This window comes from Bos mutus, chromosome 17, assembly GCF_027580195.1.
Source record: "Bos mutus isolate GX-2022 chromosome 17, NWIPB_WYAK_1.1, whole genome shotgun sequence".
NCBI lineage: Eukaryota > Metazoa > Chordata > Mammalia > Artiodactyla > Bovidae > Bos > Bos mutus.
In genome coordinates, this window is record NC_091633.1 from 19,722,311 (window position 1) to 19,745,151 (window position 22,841).

At 38.8% G+C, this 22,841-nt stretch overlaps 1 protein-coding gene and 1 long non-coding RNA gene across 4 annotated transcripts in view; one reads left to right on the forward strand and one right to left on the reverse strand.

Annotated features, from left to right (window-relative positions):
• Positions 1-22,841, forward strand: part of KNTC1 (kinetochore associated 1) — a 70,369-nt gene that overhangs the window by 44,612 nt on the left and 2,916 nt on the right. For all 3 annotated transcript variants that reach the window (XM_005904685.3, XM_070386257.1, XM_070386258.1), the window contains exons 42-62: positions 612-728; positions 1,841-1,950; positions 3,292-3,499; positions 4,879-4,968; positions 6,902-7,073; positions 7,160-7,218; positions 7,349-7,565; positions 8,747-8,820; positions 9,874-10,084; positions 10,228-10,337; positions 12,659-12,705; positions 14,088-14,166; positions 15,949-16,067; positions 16,445-16,580; positions 17,227-17,322; positions 17,701-17,757; positions 19,495-19,549; positions 19,863-19,926; positions 20,293-20,422; positions 21,503-21,592; positions 22,068-22,213. In XM_005904685.3, the coding sequence (XP_005904747.2) occupies positions 612-728; positions 1,841-1,950; positions 3,292-3,499; positions 4,879-4,968; positions 6,902-7,073; positions 7,160-7,218; positions 7,349-7,565; positions 8,747-8,820; positions 9,874-10,084; positions 10,228-10,337; positions 12,659-12,705; positions 14,088-14,166; positions 15,949-16,067; positions 16,445-16,580; positions 17,227-17,322; positions 17,701-17,757; positions 19,495-19,549; positions 19,863-19,926; positions 20,293-20,422; positions 21,503-21,592; positions 22,068-22,213 (2,387 nt within the window). The remainder of the gene's footprint in view (positions 1-611; positions 729-1,840; positions 1,951-3,291; positions 3,500-4,878; positions 4,969-6,901; positions 7,074-7,159; positions 7,219-7,348; positions 7,566-8,746; positions 8,821-9,873; positions 10,085-10,227; positions 10,338-12,658; positions 12,706-14,087; positions 14,167-15,948; positions 16,068-16,444; positions 16,581-17,226; positions 17,323-17,700; positions 17,758-19,494; positions 19,550-19,862; positions 19,927-20,292; positions 20,423-21,502; positions 21,593-22,067; positions 22,214-22,841) is intronic.
• Positions 1-22,841, reverse strand: part of LOC138991488 (uncharacterized) — a 64,875-nt gene that overhangs the window by 39,500 nt on the left and 2,534 nt on the right. Inside the window, exon 2 of the long non-coding RNA XR_011467455.1 lies at positions 7,496-7,620. This is a non-coding gene — a long non-coding RNA (uncharacterized lncRNA). The remainder of the gene's footprint in view (positions 1-7,495; positions 7,621-22,841) is intronic.

Consider the following 22,841-nt stretch of genomic DNA (forward strand, 5'->3'; position numbering starts at 1 on the left):
GGTTCCTGAAGAATTAAAGATTTAGCGAAAGAAATAAAACTGGTTTGCCACCAGATTTTCAAGATTTAGCAGAAGAAGCATCAAGCTAACTCACATGGTTTCTATTAGCTTTTCCCTAACTAGTGACACACCAGAGATTGCATATGCAGGTCCTAAGCATTGCTCAACCCAGGGAATTGTATTTTTTTTTCTTAAATCTGTATGCAGCCACAGAACCTCACTGCATATTCTTACTCTAGTGTATTTGAAACCTTAAATTCACGGGCCAGTTCTTTTTCAAAGGACAAGTTTAATGGATGCGAAACTTGTCTTTAATATTTGTTTTAAAATTTGCCCTTTGTGGCAATTTTACTTGTAGGATAGCTCAAATTGGGCCTTTTCTTATGAAAGAAATCCAGACTAAATTTATGGCATCACACTAAAAGCCAAATCACTGAAGTAATTATTACCTAAGTGTAAGTAATGATGGTTTACAAAGCAACATGTAACATTCCAACTGTTACCATAAAGAAAGACTGAAGATTATGGTTTTTATTGTTGAGTTCTGCATAAAAAAGCATTAAAACATTGTCTATTTGCAACTGAATTTTAGTTCTATTTTAACTTTTTAGGCAATATCTCTGGTGGGCTCTCAGTTGGCCAGTCTCTGTCAGGAAACAGAAACGAAGTTTAAGTTCTGTGAACTCAGTACTGATGCCCGGTGGGGTATTCGTCTTAGTAAACTTGGTGTGAGTATTCTTCAAGTGCTGTGAAGTTTCATCCATTCTGATAATTACCCAGTTGAAAAATGTGAAACAAAGGACTCGTTGTCCTTTCCTTTTGGAGAGGTTGCTCATACTCGTGCTCAGTGACTTTAGTTGTGTCCAAGTCTTTCGCAACCCCATGGACCATAGCCCACCAGGCTCCTCTCCTCTGTCCATGGGATTTTTCCAGCAAGAATACTGGAGTGGGTTGCCGTGCCCTTCTCCAGGGGATCTTCCCCACCCAGGGACTGAGCCCATGTCTCCTGCTTTGCAGTCCGATTCTTTACCAGTGAGCCACCAGGGAAGCCCGTTGGAGAGGTTATATGTAAATATAAACTGTGGCACATAAGTTTTAGGTAAATAAAGTACCCTCATTTTCAATCTCAAAGCAATAAGGACCTTTTGCCTCATTTTCGTTTTGCTCTATTTTTAAGTAAATTAGAAGCTTGATATTTCATCTACTAAGCCTTCTCATTAGGAATGTATCTAGTATTAATTGACATTTAAAGCTATTCCAGGCCTGCCCTTTAACCTCATACTTTATTGTGTGTTGGTAGGTTAAAGATAATATAGGTAAATGTAAATACAGGTATACTAAGCTTCAGCAACTCCTCCCAGGGAGTAGTAAGTGGCCCTTGTTTTTCAATTTGCAAAAACAAAATCCTGTTTTCTTTACTATGAATGTAAAGCATTTTATTTTATTTGCAGATAGTTGGCTTCTCAGGAATGAAACCACTGTAGAATGTATTTTGAATATGTATTTTGAAGCCTCATTCCTATTCCAGAATGGGACTGTTTGTTGCCAACTGCCATACTTTAGTGATGAATTGCCAGGGGTTAGTATGACTGAGATTTTGCACCTGAAATTTCAGAGTGATGCTCAACTTGAACACAGCTAAAGTCACTGAGCACGAGCATGAGCAGCCTCTCCGAAAGGAAAGGACAATGAGTCCTTTGTTTCCAATGTAAAAGTTGAAGGAGCTATAGAAAAATGTTTCTCTATAAAAGTGGACAGTGAAAGGGCACGGCACGATGGTACCCTTGTTCTGATACATTTCAGTTTAGCAGGTTTTTTCTTTTGCTCTTTTTATTTCCAGATTTCTTTCCAGCCAGTTTTCAGGCAACATTTTCTCACCAAGAACGACCTCATCAAAGCTCTCGTAAAGAATATAGATATGGACACAAGCATCATTCTGGAATATTGCAGGTAATTCTTTAAATCTCAATGGTATTTTTGCTATTAGCGTAACAAACTGGTAATCCTAATGAAAGAACACAGTGATTAACAATGATTATGACACATGACCCATGACTTATGATGTTTTCTTTTGCTCAACCCCACACTGAGTAAATCCAAACCAGATTAAATTCTCTTATATATCACCTTTTAAATTCACTGTTTAGTGTTTTCGCAGCTTGCCTCATGATAAGCATCACCTAGGGCCCTTAGTTAAAAATATAGATTCCTGGGTCCCTCTGTTGGTTCTGATTCAGCTGATCTGAGGCCCAGGAATCTGGTCTTAATATGTGTTCCAGAATCCAGACCATTTACATGATCAGAGAAGCTTGGGATATTCTTCCAAGCGAGTAAACTTCTGTATCAGATCAACTTAGGGGCTCAAAGTAATCTTAAAATTGGTGGAAAGTATGATTTAGGGAGAATTTTTTTTAAAAATAACTTAAAAAATCTAAGACTAAATGTTATTTATAGATACAGTTTAGTGTAATGAGAACAGTCAAACGATTTGTAATTTACATTTGAGTTTTATCTGTCTGATAAATTTAGGTACTAAATCTGTTGGCTTATTATTAGTTTCAAAGTGGTTTTCCACACATCATCTCATTTCATTTTTATTGTATATTATCACCAATTTATGTATGAGTGAACATACCCCTCTCAGGTGCCCTGCGCAGGGTTAGATAATAAGTGATCATTTCTAAAATACCACGGATGCCGTAACCCTCACCCAGTTTGTGACAGGTGAGTGGAATCTTGAGTTCTTGATAGTGAGACTGCTGAGCGCCCTTCCTCACCAGACAGGGATCTAGTTCTTTGTCCTTGTGGATGGTGGGGAGTATTGTCCCCGGCTGTCACCATCCTGGACTTGCAAGTCAGGAACTGGAGGCTACTCATAGCTCTGAGGAGCTCTGATTTACCTGTACTCCGATGTAACGAAACTCGGCCATTCTTGTTTGGACTGCTGCAAAGCCAGAACGAGGTACACACACTCCCTCTTCTTTTTAAACTGAAACTGGGAGATTTTTGCCTGTTGTTTTCTGGTATTGACCTCTTTTGTGAAATTTAAAGAGCTCTAATTTTGTCAGGCTCATTTCACCATCTTTATGCTCACATGGTGTTGGTGATTTTTCTTTGGTTGACAGTGACTCTTTTGCCTCAGGCAGCCCCACTGAATAAATTTAGATGACCTTTAGAATTTCAGGGAATGACTTTAAAATTGTTGTATGTAAACCTGAGTTTTCTGCGAGAAGCTCTGTCTAGAAAGATGTGCATTCTGGGAGATTCATGTGTAACTGAATACTATTTCAGCACGTTTCAGCTGGATGCTGATGCGGCCCTTCAGCTGTTCATTGAAACACTCCTCCACAACACGAATGCCAGCCAGAGCCAGGGAGACGTGAGCACAGGATCCACAAAGCAGCAGCGTTCCAAACTCCTGGCCAAAGCCCTCGAAATGGTTCCTTTACTGACGAGCACAAAAGATTTGGTCATCAGTCTTAGTGGAATACTGCATAAGGTAGATGAATGGTGAAATGAATGCATCGGGTCATTTCAAACAGCCCTCCTACTCTTAACTAATCAGATATATATGGTAACCAATTGGAAAAGTAAGTCCTATATTTTTTTGTAAAGTATTTTCAGAAAATTTTAGATTTCTGTATTCTTATTATAATTTAATATAGCACTTTTCCTTTTTCCCCCCCCAAAATAAAAATAGCCATTTTTTCCAGACTTTTAAAAATAGCACACATTCTTTGAAAAAAATCAAACTACAGAGAAGGGTATAAATCAAAAAGTAAATTTCCCTATAATCCCACTCCTATAGATAAAAAGTTAATAGTTCAGTAGATATCTTAGATCTTAGACTAAATATACTATCCTTTTACTCTCTTTTTCTCATTTAACATATTTTACATGTCAATAAATAGACATCTCTCCCATTTTTGGTAGATAATGTATTTATTATTCCACTATGTGGATGAAACATCCTGTGTTTAACCAGGCTTTTATGAATGGACTTTTACATTGTTTGCAAATTTTAATTACTCTAAGTTGTTACAAGGAATATCTTCATACACACATATTTGTGCTCTTGTCTTTTTTTTTTTTTTTTTTAGGGGCTCTTCTGAGAATTGGAACTTTGAGGTCAGGGGGTAGTTTGATGGGGGAATGAAGGTGGATGGATGGGGAAATAAAATCATGCCTACAAGAAATACTTCAGTTAAAGTTTTGTCTGTAATTCAGCCAAAAATAATATAGGCTAGCTCAAAATTTATAGGTACTATAGAAATCATCTTCTCACTTTGTTCAGTGTTATTATTCATGTGAATTTAGTTGCCATTTAAATTGTTTTTTTTAAGTAATGGTATGTGGGCAGAAACGGAACAAAGGAAATATTTCCTTTCTTTTTATAAGCATATATAGATACCACCCAGCTAGTTTTTGTAGCTTGTATGTGATTATAGCTGGAATGAAGTCCTTTGAAAAGGTTTTACTTGGAGGCCCACACTTTTAATTATGTCATTTCCAAAAAAAAGGTCGGTTTTATTCTGTTCTAATTTTCTCATCGTAAAAGACAGAAATAGAATTTTAATTTAAAAATCTTATAAAATTGTAAAATTTTGATATGTTTATTTTTCTAGGTTTTTAGTCCCTTAAGAACATTTTTCTTTATTCAACCAACTTTGCCTCATTTCCAGATGTTTTAAAGCACATGTGTTTATTCTAAGAGTTGATTTTAGAGATAAGAAAATGTTAGTTCATTTTTTAAAAGAATAATCTAATACGGTAATGCACTGAGGTGTTATATTTGTAATCTGTGCCAATGAACATAACTAGCAACATCAACCAGCCTGGCAACATCTTCAGTTTTGATGTATTTTTGTTTTTATGCAGTTGGATCCCTATGACTATGAGATGATTGAAGTCGTCTTGAAAGTCATAGAAAGAGCTGATGAGAAGATAACCAACATTAATATTAATCAGGTATAACAAATATATCATAGATTTTAAAGTTATGTTTTTAATTTAGATCATTTTTAAAAATTAATGTTATTTAGTGTCTTTCTGAACTGTTCTCTGAGCTCCCTTGAAACTGTACATTTTTTTTTTTTACTCTATTTCCTTTTCTTTAAAGGGATACAGAGTAAAAAGAGTTTTTTATTCTCCATGTTTTATCTTATTTTATTTTTTGGCCACGCCTCTGGCATGTAGGATCTTAGTTCCCCAACCTGGAATTGACTCTGCACCCCTTGCATTGGAAGTCCAGAGTCTAGTACAAAGTCTTAACCACCAGAGAAGTCCCCTCTCCATGTTCTATCTTAATCCAGTTTTTGTCCTACTGAGGCAATTTAAAACTCGCCAAAAGTACAAAGCCACTAAAAGACTGATATAGAAGAATTAAGGCAAAAATATTTGTCATCTGGCAAAAAAATCCCAAAGCGTGTAAGACCCAGAATCAGATTTAGCTTTCTATATTAGGTAGGTCCTGGACTCAATTCTATTTGAGTTCTTGCAGTAGCTTACTGGGCTTCCTCCCTGGTGACTCAGATGGTAAAGAATCTGCCTGCAGTGCAGGAGACCCAGGTTCAGTCCCTGAGTTGGGAAGATTCTCTGGAGAAGGGAATGGCTACGCACTCTAGCATTCTTGCCTGGAGAGACCCATGGACAGAGGAGCCCGAGAGCTACAGTTCCCGGGGTCTCAGAGTGGGACACGACTGAGCAACTAACACTTTTTAGTAACTTCCTATTCTTTTACATATTTTGGTCATGGGAGCTTATATATTTTCTTAAATTAGCTTTTAAAAATCAAAAGAAAATGGGTTGATTTAAAAAGTAGTACAAGCCCCAAGGATTTCCCAGGCATTCCAGTGGTTAGGATGCAGCACTTTCACTGCCAGGGTTCAATTCCTGGTTGGGGAGCTAAGATCCTACAAGCCTTTGCTGCTGCTGCTGCTGCGTTGCTTCAGTCGTGTCCGACTCTGTGCGACCCCATAGACGGCAGCCCACCAGGCTCCCCCGTCCCTGGGATTCTCCAGGCAAGAACACTGGAGTGGGTTGCCATTTCCTTCTCCAATGCATGAGAGTGAAAAGTGAAAGTGAAGTCGCTCAGTCGTGTCCGACTCTTCACGACCCCATGGACTGCAGCCCACCAGGCTCCTCTGTCCATGGGATTTTCCAGGCAAGGGTACTGGAGTGGGGTGCCATTGCCTTCTCTGTACAAGCCTTTAGGTATAGCCAAAAAAAAAAAGTTATATGAGCCCCAAAAATATAAGATATAAATTTAAAAGAAGATGCATGTGTGCACAGTTGCTCAGTCGTGTCCAACTTTTTGTGACCCCATGTAGTATAACCCACCAGGCTCCTCTGTCCTTGGGATTTTTCAGGCAAGAATACTAGAGTGGTTTACCATTTCCTTCTCCAGCAGATTTTCCTGACCCAGGGATCAAACCCGTGTCTCCTGCATTATCAGGCACATTCCTTATCACTGAGCCACCTGGGAAGCTACAGAAGCCCTAAGAGAGGACATAGAGGATTCATTTTAGATCTACTGCCTATGTACTTAAAGTGAAATCGAGTATTTTTTTTTTTTTTTTGAAATCGAGTATTTTTAAGATACATCTAAAACTATTTGAAGAGAGTATAGAGAACTTCGAACTCTAGAGTATAAGACATCCCACCAGCAACAGTGTTGCTGTGGTTTAATTTCCAGTGGAAATTAGTGTAATTTCTTTAATAATCACAAAATTTATGGTTTAGAAGACTAGTATAATAGTTTTAAAGGTAAAACTACAAAAGGTTTTGATCATCTTTATGAGGAGAGACTGTCCCAGGAATCCTGTGATGGTATAGAATTAGACATAAAATGCTTAACGATTAGTTTAATCTCACAGGGAAAAACCTTTTTATTTTAATACAGGCACTAAGTCTTCTGAAACACTTGAAGTCATACAGAAGAATTTCTCCCCCAGTGGACCTAGAACATCAGTATATGTTGGAGCACGTCATAACTTTGCCATCAGCTGCCCAAACCAGACTGCCTTTTCACCTAATATTCTTTGGCACAGCACAGAGCTTCTGGAAAATTCTCTGTATGTTCATTAACCTCTTTTGAATTGTCCTGAATAGCCAAAACCTTTTCCATAGGTAAATCATACAATCTTTGTTTCCTTTCCAGCTACAGAACTCAGTGAAGAATCCTTCCCAACCTTGCTCTTAGTTTCCAAATTAATGAAGGTAATGGGTTACAACCGTGAAAGTCGTATCTTTGTTCTGTGATTCTTTCAGCCCCTCTGCAGAAAAATTTATGTAAAGCCCATAAAAGTGAGCATATAAGTCAGTCATATAACTTTTCCCTTCTTTGAAGTTCTCTTTGGACACTCTGTATGTGTCTACAGCCAAACACGTTTTTGAAAAAAAGCTGAAGCCCAAGCTCCTGCAGTTAACACAGGGTAAATCCTCAACACTGATTAACAAGGAGATAGCCAAGATCACGCAAACCATCGAATCCTACCTGTTGTCCATAGTTAACCCAGAGTGGGCCGTAGCCATCGCCATCAGTCTTGCCCAGGATGTCCCAGAAGGTATGGATTCTTCTTTTAATTGAGCTTCAAATGGTTGGCTGTGTTGTTTTCGTAACTTGTTAAAAAAAAAAAAAAAATGATGCTCCTTTCATTTCCTTCTGTTTCTTTTAAGGAGAAGAAGTATGATAGCTTAGAAATGTATGGGACTCCACTGGCAGTCCAATGGTTAAGATTCCATGCTTCCAGTGCAGTGGGAGGAGTTCGGTCCCTGGTCAGGGAGTTAAGATCCCACATACATGTTGCATGGCATGGCTAAAAAACTTTTTTTTATAAAAGTAAAGAAATATATTTGCCCCCCTGTCCTCACTTGTAGCACTGTCATATGTTAAAGAGGCACCAGTGAGGGGACTTCCCTGGTGGTCCAGTGGCTCGGACTGTGCTCCCAGTGGCAGGGGGTCTGGGTTCAATCCCTGGTCAAGGAACTAAGAGCCCACATGCTGCAACTAAGAGTTCAAACGCCACAACTAAAGATTCTGCCTGCCACAAGTAAGACTTGGAGCAGCTAAATAAATACATTAAAAAAGAAGAGGCACCAGTGAACTAAGTAAGATGCAGTGTTGCTTGCTTGGCGCTCAGTGCCAGAGGCACTGCCTAACTTGAGTATAAACTCATACTCTCTCATGTCTAATCATACGTACTTTCTGTAACGAAACCTTAGACACTGTCTCATGGTCAAACAGGTATACAAACACTTAAATAACTTATGAGTTATATAACACTTATATAAACTTGCCGTGTTTTCAGTTGTAACAAAAGTTGAAAATAAGTAATTTTTCTAAATGCTCATTTGTCAAAAACTGGTTAAAAAAAATAAAGGGTATTCATAGAATAGAGTACTGTGTAGGTGATTTGGAAAGATATCCGAGATATATATTCAGTGAGAACAACAGATTATGCTCCATATATGATCTTATCCCATTTGGGATAAAACACTTGTACACACGTGTGCACACTTGCACACAGAGAACTTCTGGAGGAATGTAGAGGTCTAGGGAATGGGAATAGAAGCTGCAGAGATGGCCCTCTGTGGACTGTGCTTCCTGCTTTGTCTCCTGTCCTGCTTAAATTGTTTTTTTACAGTGAGTATGCCTTCCTGTTGTTTTAAAACTGGCTAATTTGACTAAAATACATTGTCTTGAAAGGATTATGATTTCTTTTAAGTCTTTTCTTTATCTCTTTAGGTTCCTTCAAGATGTCCAGTTTGAAATTCTGCCTATATTTAGCTGAGAGGTGGCTTCAGAATATTCCATCTCAGGTGAGTCTGAACTGTAAGATGGGAGGCTCCTCTTTCTTTCTTTCTTAAATTGAAGTATAGCTGATTTACAATATTAGTTTCAGGTGTACAACATACCGATTCAAAATTTTCATAGGTTATACTCCGTTCATAGTTATTATAAAATATTGGTCTGTATTCCCTGTGCTGTACAGTGTATTCTTGCAGCTTATTTACTTTATTCATGGTAGTTCATGCCTCTTATTCTTGTACCCCTCCCAGCTTTCCTCTCCCTACTGGTAAGCACTAGTTGGTTTTCTCTATCTGTGAGTCTATTCCTGTTTTGCATATATACTCATGTGTATTTTTTAGATTCCACAGATAAGTGATGACATCATACAATATTTGTCTTTCTCTGTCTGACTTATTTACTAAGCATAGTACCCTACAGGTCTGTCCATGTTGCTGCAAATGGCAAAACTTCATTCTTTCTATGGCTAAGTATATTCCTTTATATATATATATGTATACCTCCAGTACTCTTGCCTGGAAAATACACACACACACATCACACACTGTATCTTCTATAGCTGTTTATCTCTCAGTGGACACTTAGGTTGCTTGTATATCTTTGCTATTATAAATAATGCTGTTATGAGCATTAGGGTGCAGGCTCTTTTTTTTTTTAAGGTTCACATTTCTATTTCTTTTTTAAAACTTATTTTTAATTGGACGATACTTGCTTTACAACACGGTGTTGGTTCCTGCTGTACCACAGTGAGAATCAGCCATAAGCATACATATATCCCCTCCTTCTTGAACCTCCCTCCCCTGCCCTCATCTCACCTCTCTGGGTTGTCAGAGTCCACTTTCTTTTTAATTTAAGTTGTGCTCTCTAGCATCCCTTTTCAGCCCACCCTGGTGATAGATATTTTCAAGGGTTGGGGACCTAAACTGGAGAAAGAAAATGAGGCTTGGTGTAGATTACTAAGGTTGTAACTAAGGCAGGAAGGGACCTTGATTGATAAAGATAGATTCTTAGTCTCACTGAAGATTTAGAAAACAAGTTTCTGTTTGCTTGGAATTTTTTAAAAGGATGAGACACGTGAAAAAGCTGAAGCTCTGCTGAAGAAGCTTCATGTTCAGTACCGGCGATCAGGCACGGAAGCTGTGCTCATAGCCCACAAGCTGAACACTGCTGAGTATTTAAGAGTGATCGGAAAACCAGTCCATCTCATTGTCAGTCTGTACGAACATCCCAGCATAAACCAAAGAATTCAGAATTCATGTGGGAAAGATTATCCTGGTGAGGGCAAAACTCTTTTTGTATCTTTCCATCCAAGGAGAATTATCCTTTTGATTCCCTGGTATCTTGCATTGAAAACTTGGGGTTCTTTTTTTTAATTCTTTTTTTTTTCTTTTTTTAATTCTTTATCTTAAATATCTTAGATATTCACACAGCTGCTAAAGAAATAGCTGAAGTCAATGAAATTAATTTGGAAAAAGTCTGGGACATGTTGTTGGAAAAATGGCTGTGCCCGTCCGCCAAACCTGATGAAGTAAGTGCTTGCTTTGATGGTGTCTGTTGTTGAGTATGAGCCAGTGGCGTCTTCTCAAAGAAGAGGGTGATTATTTGTCTCGCCATGATATGACTTCTCATTAGAAGCACAGGCTCTTAGAAGAAGGAACATTTGAGCATTTTAATACCTCTGTTATCTGATGAGTTTTAATGAAGTTGTTTACTTTTTCTTTTCCTTTAAATATTATTTTGCAGCTAGTCTGTCTTTTCTTTTTTCACTTGCCAGTACTTTTTAATTGAAATATAGTTGATACATTCTTCCTTTTAATTGATGGTTTCAGATGAACTGTTATATAATAGAAGTGGCCTATGCTTAGACTTTATGGTCATATGATTATTTTTTATTTAGAAACAAGTTTAAAGGTACAGAAAAGTTGGAAGAATAGTACAAAAGAATTAGCTGTGTATCCTCCACCCAGATCTGTCAGTTTTTAAACATTTTGCCACATCTGCTTCGTCATTCTCCCTATAATATGTTTACCCATAACATTTTTCCGAACCCTCTGAGAGTAAATTCCATGTGTCATGCCCCTTTACCCTTAATAATTAGGTGTGTAATTCAAAGAGCAAAGATTTTTCTCTCATTGAACCACAGTATAATTATAAAAATCAGACACGATTTTGATAGAGTATTGATAAAATACATATATGTATATGTTTGTATACTTGAATTTATGGTCCATGTTACAGTTTAACCAGTTGTGCCAATGATGTTCTTTATAGTAATTTTCTCCCCTGAGACCAGGATCTAATCCTGGGTTATGTGTTGTATTTGTCATGTCTGTAATTTCTTTTACTCTAGAACAGTTCCACAACTTTTCTGTCTTTCATGACACTGACATTTTTGAACAGTTCAGGCTTGTTATTTTGTCAGCGGCCCCTCCCCTTGGGCTTTTCTGTGTTCTCATGATAAGACTGGAGTTTTGCATTTGGGGCAGTATGTTACCTGGGTGATAGGGTGTCCTTCCCAGGGTATGAGGTTTAGAGGCACATGATGCCTCTTTGCCCAAATAGAGGATGTGAATTTAGATAACTTGGTTACACTGTTGTTTATTTCTCTCAGACACAGTTACTATATTTCCTTTTGTAATTACTAAGGGAGCTGTTTTGAAACAGTGTAATATCCTGCTCTTCTCCACATTCCTCCCTGCACCACCCATAGCCCTTACTTCTTTTGTATTGATGATTCTTACTTGACTCTTACCTGTGCTGAGACTTTGTCTTTTTTGGAGGGTGCAGACTTTCTGGTTTGCAAAATGTCTCATTCTGGATTTATGTTTCTGATGTTTCTCATGATTAGATTCAAGTTATGGATTTTTAGCAATAATATTCTGTAGGTGATATGTTCTCTTCAGTGTATCACGTAAGGAGACACATAATGTCAGTTTTTTAGAAATAATATTAGCATCTAAATTTGTGATGGGATTCAGCATTCCAAATGCAAAATTCTCTGCACCGTTTCTTCTCAGTTTTCAGGGAGAACTTACTTAAGGAGATTCTGTAATTCTTCTGTTCACCTAGGCAGGTATCCTTAGAAAAAAATGTATTTGTAAACAAATAGTATAACTGATGTGACATTAGCTTTTCAACTCATGGTTTTTATATCACTTGTAATTCAATTTAATAAGTATTTTTTAAGTGTTTACCAAGAGCAAGGACCATGTATCAGTGGAAACAGAAGAATCTATGGTTGACACTCAAACCCCCATGTTTTAACTTAATGCATAAATCTGGAACACTAAACTGAAATCCCTGTGAGACTAGAAACTGTATTTATACACGTAATGCACCTAATGCATTTCTGTGTAAGTCCCCATAAATATATACTGAATTAATGGACAACTCATACAATTCACAGTCCTTTCCTTTTAAAAGTTACCCAATGAATGTAAACTCCAGGAGGACAGGAATATTTCTTTTGTTCACTCAGGGAACCCATGTTCCCAGAATTATGCCTGGTGCATGGTAAGCACTCAGTATGTATTTGTTGACCGAATGAATTTGAGTAAACCCATTTTTAAAGCAAGAATCTTCTCATAAAGTGATGAATTACACTAATTTCTTATCTGTAAATGTAATTGTTTTATAAGTCTTTTTTTTTTCTTTGTTGTCACCAAACATGGAGGTGCTGGGAGTTGAACCCCAGGCCTTGTGCACACTAAGCATGCACTCTGCCACTGTACCACCCCTCCTGTAAATACAGTTTTGCATGTTGGACTTTTTCATTTAATAGACTTTCATAATCTTATGTAATCAATCAATTTTCTTCTGTTTTTAACTTGTTTATCCACTTTTTCAAAGACACCATCAGAATTGTTTGAACTTCAAGAAGATGAAACACTACGAAGGTATTCTTCCTTTACTTATATTTGTCTACACCCTGTTGCCCAATAGGAATCTTACCAATGATTTTAAAACCAGTGGTTTTAAAAAAGGCTTTCTTAGTATAACTTGGATCAGAACCTCTGAGAAGAATCAGTTCACTGACACAGGACTATGAGTGTGTTTAAATATCTCCAGTCAAATAAATAAGAAACAACCAAGATCCAGGGTTTCTGAATCCTCTGTGAGTTCGTACATTTAGCAGAGAATGTACTGTGAGCAAAGGAAAACTCTTGTGTAGCCAGGACTCTGACCCCAGACTTGGACGTGTTCTCTGTCCCTGTCAAGCTAGGCTGGTTCAGATATGGGCCACCAGGATTCCTTTTTCACATCTAACCTAAGACAGACCCAGAAAGGCACACTGGTGTCACGTACTATAAGTCTGGTTGGTAATGGCTTGCTCTCTTGAGCAGACTTATCGGTGCTCAAATCAGAAAACATGGTAATCCGTTAATGACGCTTGGCTTAGGCATGGGAGAGGGAGTGGTGGCATGCATGCCAGCTTCTTGCCGTTTTGGTGTAGGCCAGAAGTGTCAATGGTCGGGTCGCTCATGAAGCTCTACACCCCACATCAGCCGTGGAGATCCTATAGTAAGAGAGGGTATAGGAAGATAAACCCCAGAAAAGGATTTCTCCTGATCTGGGCAGAACTGGTCTAGTACCCCCTCCAGGCTCTCCTTCCCTCTGGGCACTCCCTCGTCTTTGCTTAGTCCTTCAAGAGCAAGAACACCTTTGAGCAAGAGGAAGCTCCTGGAGCATCTGACCAAAGCAGCCAACACGGAAAGGCTTAGGGGGAATAGTTCATAGAGAAAACTTCCAAGATGGAGATCCCAGAGAGTAATTCATGGCAATTTCATAACTTCCTGTCTTTTCCCACTAGAATCTCTATCCCTTTTTCCTCCAATTTGCCTGATCCATCTTGCCCTTCTCTTGGGGGCTGGGGGGAAGGCAGGCAGTCTGCCCTGCGTCCCGAGGTTAAAACGTGCCACTAACAAGGTCCTGTGAATTAAAACACAAGTTTCCATGTATAGTGGTGTTCAGTGTACTTTGCAGCTATGGTTTGTATTAATTTCTTAACCAGAGAGATTTAAACTATCAGAGGTTGCTTAGCCATTTCCTAGATGAGAAGAGTGAGGCCTATCTTTTGTGTCTTTATTATCTTCTTTAGCTGTGAAGGAACCCAAGAACAGATTAAGCATCCTTTAAAGAGGAAAGTAAACAGTGGCCTTGACCCATAGCCCTTCAGGCCTTTGTTTGGGCTGTCTGATGCTGTTTTTTTATGGATAATAAAGCAAGTCTCTAATCAGTCACTAAATTAAAATCTAAATGTAATAAAATATTTTTTCAGAGTCCTGTATCTCCTTCTGTCTCGTCCAGTTGATTATAGTTCAAGAATGCTGTTCATCTTTGCAACATCAGCCACAACCGTAAGCTCTAAAAATTTGGTCAGAACTCATTTTTGTATCTCATATTTCAGCTTAACATTTTTTCCCTGCATATTTACTATTGACAGATGACTAAGATAATGCTTTCTCTGTACTTTCTCGAACTATGTCTTACTCTGTAGATGAGGTTTGTAGTGTCTGCTGAGCTCCATTTAGTGCTGGCTGCAGAAACATCCTATTTTGCAAACTGAGTGGTGCAAGCGTTGGCAGTTCCCACGGGTTATCCATGTTCACTGTCCTAACACCCTGGTCCAGTGTTAGTCATTCAGTAGTGTCCAATTCTTTGCAATTCCATGGACTGCAGCCCACCAGGCTCCTCTGTCCATGAGATTTCCCAGGGAAGAATACTGGAGTGGGTTGCCATTTCCTTCTCCAGGGGATCTTCCTGACCCAGGGATCGAACCCAGGTCTCCCGCATTGCAGACACTTTACTGTCAGAGCCACCAAGGAAGCCCCCAGTCACATTCCTAATACCAGGGACCCCCAGCCAGCAGGCGTGAGAGAAGTCTCCACTCTGGTCCCCAGGCCCTGCCTGACCTGTCGCACCCCCTCCCACTAAACTCTTAACTAGTCAGAACTTCCCCTTATCCCTAAAAGCATGTGACTTCTTTGACCTTCAGGCCTGTCTGTATGGGAATGCTGTCTGGGGAACTTTCCTTAGCACTTCATGCTCTCATTGCTGAAGGCTCAGGTTTGCTCTCTGGTCGGGGAGCTGAGATCCCACAAGCCACAGGACGTGGGCAAAAAAAAAAAAGTGCACTCTGAGGCAGTTGGAGCTGAGGGAAAGGAAAGATGTAGGTCAAAGGATAGAAGGAAGAAAGAGGGAAAGGCTAAGATGCTGATCGTTTGTTCTTGATGACAAGCAGCGTGAAGGACCTCCCTCTTTCTCTTGCATCTTAGTTTATCTGATAGTTATCCTGGCAAGTAAGTAAAAATGATATTCCTTGAAAAAGTACCAGGTTCAGCTCCCAGCTCAGTCATACAAGTGCTTTTCCCTGAGAAAATCCTCACACCGCGTTGTGTTTATGTGTACTTCCTGTCATGTCACGTAGACATTAATGAAAGCATTTTGATTAATAATGTGTATGCAAATGTGAACTCAGTTATATATTAATTTTTACTACTTCATCAAGAACCCTCTTATGTGGACATCTCCCTTATTTTCAATACTGAAAATGTGAAGAATGCAGTGGCTTTCACAGCAGTCGGGTGTTCCTAGCATTTACCCACCAGTGCTTTTGCACCATGAGTGCAAATATTGGGTTGGTCAAAAAGTTTGTTCGAGTTTTCCCATAAGATGTTAAATAACATCTTATGGGAAAAACCTAACCTGAACTTTTTGGCCAACCGGTATTAACAAAGTGTAAATGGTAGAGCCCATCATGGTATTATTATGAAAGTGGTTCTCACCCTGTTCTTTCTGAAAGACTGTGAGGAACCCTTCAGCCCTCAGGCAGGGGACCATGGAACACAATTTGAGAACCACTGAACCCCCTCCCCCAAGGGCAAACATAGACTTGAATCTTCCTTTTTTTTTTTCCCCCTAATTTGGCCATGCAAATGGCTTGAGGGATCTTAGTTCCCCCACAAGGGATTGAACCTGAGCCCTGGGCAGTGAAAGTGCAGAGTTGTAACCACTAGACTGCCAGAGAATTCCTGGCTTTAATCTTTTAAAAACCAACATGGCTCAGGTCACCTAAATTGAAGCTCAGTTACCCAACTAAAACCCACGGGTGCAGCTCTGAAACTTCTTTGGTCTTACAGATGCTCAGGATGCACCAGCTCACTTTCGCCCACAGAACTCGAGCCCTGCAGTGTCTCCTCTACTTGGCTGACAAGGAAACTATAGAATCTCTCTTCAAAAAATCCATCGAAGAAGTGAAGTAAGTGGAATTTTTAAAATTGTATTAATAGAAAACGGGTCACTCTTTGGAACCATAACTTTTAAGCCTCTTAGTTCAGAAGATTACATTAGAGGGGCTGTGTCAACAAGGTGCTCTTGCCTCGAGTGTCCTGTTCTGGCAGAGAGGAGACAGGCCCTGAAGGACATCTTGTTTCTCTCGAATCTTTGAGACTTTCAGAAACTGAGTGTTTTCTTCATTTTCCTCCAGTTGATTTCTTTCTAATATTTCTTGACTATATCTTAGAAGCCTAAAACAGACATGTAATAGAGCAGTCCAATATTTCTAAGTGTTGGCTTTTATTTTAAACGTAAATGTGGCTAGTGAGGAGATTCCCATTTCCTGCCTCTGTTTTTCAGATCTTACTTGAAATGTATAACTTTTCTGGCATCGTTTGAGGCGCTGAATATCCCCATCACCTATGAATTATTTTGCAACAGCCCTAAAGAAGGCATGATTAAGGGTCTTTGGAAAAACCACAGCCACGAACCCATGGTATGTACACCAAGATACCTGCAGTGGCGGCCTCCATCGTCTCAGATGCTGCCTGCCACCACTCAGATCCCTGAAAGACAGATCCAAAGAAACCCTTGATTCCTGAACAGGTCTGCTGTTCTGAGAGCTTTCCTGTTTTCCTCTCCTGGCTGGTGACACGGCAACTTGGAAGTTGCCTTACCTCTCTCCCAAAAGCCTAAGGCCTGAAGCCATCCCTTCCTACCAGGGCAGGGTGGTGGGGGTAACGCTTTTTTAATCTGCCCCAAGCCTGTCTGTCCTCATCTAGACAGACTGTCCTTGTGCAGGAAGTTTTGTTCCTCTTCCTTCTAGTTACCAGTGGGAGTTCAGTCTCTGAGGCAGCTGGAACCCAGGGCAGGAAGGATATGGGGCCAATAGGCAAACTGTTCTAGGACACAAGAAACAAAGCGGGGAGGAGGAGGAGCCTGAGATGCTGTTTGTGAGTCCATAACATCAAGAAAGAAAAATAATTTTTTTCTTTCCCTAGACAGATGAGGGTCTTCATTGAAATTAGGCAGTAGACACAGGTTGGCTGTAAGCATATTTTGTCTTCAGCTATCCTACCTTTTCCAAAGATGGTTGAATTTACTGGTGTCTTGATACAGTATTTTTTTTTCCCCTGCTTCAGGCAGTAAAGTTGGTGACTGAGCTTTGTTTAGAATACAAAATCTATGACCTGCAGCTTTGGAATGGACTCTTGCAAAAGCTTCTTGGCTTCAATATGGTAAGTAAAACTCAGTGCCTTAGACTGCGGTATATTTTAAAGATTTTGCACAGCATCTCCTAAACATTTTGCACTGATACTTGTTACTGAACAGAAGTATGTGGAAAATGTTCACTCTCATTTGGTTCATGCCCAACTTAAAGAATGTGGCATGAGGCCAGAGAAAGTGCAGTCTCAAAACTGACATAAATTTCACTTGAAACATACAGAAGATTCCCTGATGTCTTTTGATGTTTGTGGATTTATAGGTGACCTTCTCTGCTGACCCTCAGAGAAGATACATTTTCCTGATATTCTTTGTGAAAGTTTCAGACTCCTAGATTGGACTTTGGAATTTTTCATTTGGTAATCTTCAGAACTTTTGTTTCATTTTTTCAGATTCCTTATCTAAGGAAGGTTTTAACAGCCATTTCTAGCATCTATCCTCTGTGGCAGGTATGTAGTTTTCTAAAATAAATTTTATAGAATTTAATCTTTAGACTCACTGACTTTGTGACTCACAGGTACCCTGGATTAAGTAGTCAGTTCCTCAGTGAAGCTGCAGGGTGCTGTTCTATTAAAATGGTGCCTGGACCAAGAATACTCAGCTCAGACTTTGCCTTCCCCAAGACATCACTTCCCCAAGTCCCCTAGGCCTCATGAATCACATCTCCATTCATGCCCTTAAAATACATGGGCTCAACTATAACTCTGGTCGTGGTATAATTTATTTATTTTTAAAACATTTATTTACTGATTTATTTGGCTGCATCAGGTCTTCGTTGTGGCATTTGGGCTTAGTTACCCTGCAGCATGTGGGATCTTAGTTCCCTGATCAGAGATTGAACCCCTGTCCCTTGCATTGCAAAGCAGATTTATAACCACCAGACACCAGGGAAGTTCTGGTATAAATTATTTAAATCACACATGTGACTGCCCATCTTGGATTTTGAAGATTCCTAAAGTCAGAAACCCTGTCTTATTCATCTTTTCTGCATTTCACGTGTTGTTCACATACACAATCACTGTACATATATGTAATACATGTAATATATAATATGTGAGTGCTGAGTCACTTCAATCCAGTCATGTCTGACTCTTTGTGACCCTACGGACCGTAGCCCACCCGAAATATATATTTTATTCTTAGTTTGATAACTTAGAACATATGCTAAGTAAAACGTGAAAATTTTCCCTTACCACTTCCCTTCATAATCTCCCCAGGAGTGACTCCTGTTGACAGTTTCCTTTGTTCTCTTCTAGAGTTTCCTAGTATCATCTAAGCAGGTGTATGTGTACGTGCGTGTGTATATTGTGTGTGTGTGTGTTCATTTTTGTACATATAAATTAAATCACATTCCAGATGAAGTGTTTTTTTCCATGTAACGATGGTATCTTGGAGATTGTTTCCTATTAGCATGTACAGATCTCCTTTTTTATTGAGATATAATTCACACGTAAAATTTACCCTTTTAAAGTATACAATTAAGTGGCTTTTAGTATATTCACAGACTCGCAGATAGAGAATACAAAGAAGTGATTACCAGAGAGAAATGGGGAGTGGCAAATTAAGGCTATAGGACTAAGAGATAGAACTACCATGTATAAAACAGATAAGCAGGACTTTCTTGGTGATCTAGTGGCTAAGGCTGCACTTCCAAGGCAAGGGGCCCCGGTTCAATCCCTGGTCAGGGAACTAAATGCCACCACTAAGAGTTCATGTGCACAGTGAAGATCTTCGATCTTTCATGCTGCATCTAAGACCCAGTACAGCCAAAATAAATAAACAAAAACAGATAAACAGCATGGACGTATTACATAGCATAGGGAGTTATAACCATTATCTTATAATAATCTTTAGTGGAGGATAATCTGTAAAAATACTGAGTCACGATGTTGCATACCTAAAATTAATATTATAAATCAACTATAATATAGTTTTTTTAAATATAAGAGAGTATTTTGCAGAGCAAAAAACAATAATAAATCAGCCAGGATTATGTGTTAATATCCTAAAATATATAGTATGAGGAATATTCTAGAATCTTGATGCTCTAGAACAGGGAAATAGCAACTTAAGATTTTGGTCTTAAGGTCAAGAATATAAGCCCTTAAATGTATATAGTTCTGTGACTGCAAAGCAGAGTTCATAAGACCCCAGACATAAGTTCTCTGATACACGTGTCTCCACAGGTCCCCTACTTCGGCAGAGCTTGGCAGTGTGTGGTTCAGATACCACTGCTTTCAGGTATTTTTCTGTCCCCTGAAATGTTGACAGTAGCCTTTTATAGTTTTGTATATAGACACATTATTGGGTTTGTTTTGGTTTCTTTGTGTGTGTGTTTTTTTTTTTAGTGTGGACCATTTTTAAAGTCTTTCTTGAATTTGTTACAATATTGCTTCTGTTTTTTATGTTTTGGGTTTTTGGCCACAAGGCCTGCCAGGATCTTAGCTCCCCAACCAGGGTTCAAACCTGTGTCGCCTGCATTGGAAGGCAAAGTCTTAACCAGTGGACCACCAGGGAGGTTCCTAAACACATGATTGTTGCTTTTTATTTTCAGCCTCTTGTCCTTTAAGCCCCAGTCAGCTGTCAGATTGTTGTGAGAGTCTCATTGCTGTTCTAGAGTAAGTAAAATATTTTTCCTACCCCCCAAATCAAATTTGTTGCTTATAAAATTCCTTTCTAATAAACGTACCTTATGAGTAATGCCTTTTTCCTAGGAAGTTAAGCACACCACTTGATTGAAAATAAAATATCTCTATTATTTTTACAGTGTCTACTTTCTTTGTGCAGTGCAGCTAATGAACTTATATTCAGTACGCATTCTCTAAAATTTGTACCTAGTTTTAATGTAAATATAGAGTACCTTTTGTGATTACTGTAAGTCATATAGTTAGATCATAGATTTTTAGTCTTCTAAGTATTTGTTGCTCAACATGTATAGACTTGAATCCGACAGGTTATTAACTAATTAACATGCTCTCTTGAAGATGTCCAGTTTCAGATGACCTCGACATGATCAGAGTGGCCAGACAGTATGTCCAGTTAGAGCTTCCGGCTTTTGCATTAGCGTGTCTAATGCTCATGCCCCACTCAGAAAAAAGGCACCAGGAAATAAAGGTATCTGACAAATTACTCATCTGGGGCTGCCAAAGAGGTGGAAGGTCTCACATTGCATGTCCCCTGCCAAAGATAGCACTTCGTTTTCATCAAACCTGTAAAGCATGAGTAGGGTAGAAGGTTTGTGTTGGGGTCTAGTGGGAGGTATGACTGAAAGATAGATGAAGGCTTATCTTAGAAAGCCTTAAGAGGAGTTTGGACCTTATTCTCTATCAGTGGAAAACAGTGAATTTTCCTGCAAATGCAAAGTGAAATGCTCAGGCGGTATTTAGAGGGAAGTAATCCACTTGGGCTTGATCAGAAGAGAGAGGGAGCAAGAAGTAAAACTCCTAAGAAGCTCTTGCATTTGGATAGAAATTCATCTCACCTGATGCACATACACCAGCCTTGTGACTAGGCCAGGGAAGCTTGAGGAGGTGAGTGCCCAAAGGAGGGTGGTGGCAACTAAAACAAACCAGAGGAAGATGGCTTGAGTGCAGCTTGACTTGGTGATTAGTTGCGGAAAATAGAAAAGTCAGGTTGTGTGTGGGTGTCTGACAAAGGCACATGAGCATTCTGAGGACAGAACTTTTAAAAATAGCTCCCATCCCCTTTATACTATAGAATAAATAGAACAAAGCATTTTGAACTGTTTTACAATGATTTCCCCATGGGTAGATAAGCCAGTTCATAAAGATCTATATAAATGAACACACATATTTTTTGTCACATGCTCTATTTGTTTCATTTTTTTCCCAAAGCCATCTGTGCCTGTCCTTGACTTTGTTCTCTTTTGACTAGTCTTAAACTCATCTGTTGATGCTTTTCAGAGTTTTAGTATTTAAATAGATTCCTTCTGGCACTTAGGATGACAAAATGTTTATTAAACAGCTCTTTGCCGTTGAAATAGTTATTTGTAAAATGCTTTTTCCTTACTTCAGTAATTTTGTTCTTGTTGTTGTTATAGAGGCGGTCTTTTTTCTGTACTAGATACGCTTTAAGATATTTCAAATGTAAATACGAAAACCTTCCAGGTTTGACAGAAATTAGTAGTGATTATACTTTTCTATTAATTATATTTTGACTTTTTTTTTCCTCCAGAATTTTCTGAGCTCGTGTGACCCTCAGATCATTTTACAGCAATTAGAGGAGCATATGAATACTGGCCAGTTGGCAGGGTTTTCACATCAAGTAAGTGGCAGTTTCCTCTCCCTTTTGTTATGAAAAATTTGTTATTAGGAGGTAATCAATTTTCCCCAAACCAAGATTAAGCTGAAAACTCACCATCTCCATCTGTTTGTTAATGTATACAATTACGTCACTCTCATTAAAGCCTCAGTAAATTTTTAAAAGTCAGACACCCTGGGTGTCCTGTTTACTTCTGTGCACAGTGGAAAATCTGTAGCCTTCAATGCTTGTCACTGTGAACAGATTTTCCTCAAAAAAAATCCTGAAATGCTTAACAACAACAACTTTTAATTTATTCACTGTATGCTAAAATGGGCCAAAGCAGTCCCCCCCACCCCCCAGCCCACTGCCTCAAAAGGAAGGCTTAGTCACAATGCAGTGATTATTTAACATCTAATTATCACAAATGCTTTGATGTTGAAGGAGACAGTGTGGCATTTAACACATTTTGAATATGATGATACCTGTTATTCTATAGATTAGAAGTCTGGTGCTGAAAAATATCATAGATAAGAAGGAGTTTGGGATTTTGGCAAAGACAAAATACTTCCCAGTGTTGAAATCACACATGATGAATACCAACAACATCACTGAACTCGTAAACTATTTGGCAGATGAGTTAAGGTAAGTTGATAAAATTTTTTTAAAAACAACTTAATGTAAAAAAAACAATTTAATGTAGAATATCCTAAAATTTATCTTTACTTTGGAGGAAGATATCAGATAATTATAAAGCTATTTGGTTGTAATTAAAGCTCTGAATATTAAACTGTAGCATCACTACATTATGTATACCATACTGCTAACACATACTCAGAAGTAGCTGTTTTGTAACCCAGTCTCTTGGAACATGAACTTAGAATCAGACAATTATTCAAGCTGCCTGAAATCCCAAAATAGGCATCTCACAGTCCTGCTCTAAAACCCAACATTACAACTTTACTCCTTAGACACTTGACTAGAGGCATCGACAACTGGATATAACATCATTTTTGCTAAGCTTATCTAATTTTCCAGTACCCACAAGTTTAGAAATAGTATCCCTTGGGATGGTGTTGGGAGCAGATTTGGAAATTAAAAAGAAGGGCAAAATGAGTTGGCACTGAAAAAAGAGAAAGCTCAGTCAGGACTGAAATGTTTCCAGATCCATCCCTACGTTTGTTTGGTCTAACTGTGCTGATCCCTGGAAAGTGTCTCTTTCTTAGTAGCATGCCATGGATTTCTTTTTCTTTTCTTTTTTAAATTTTTATTT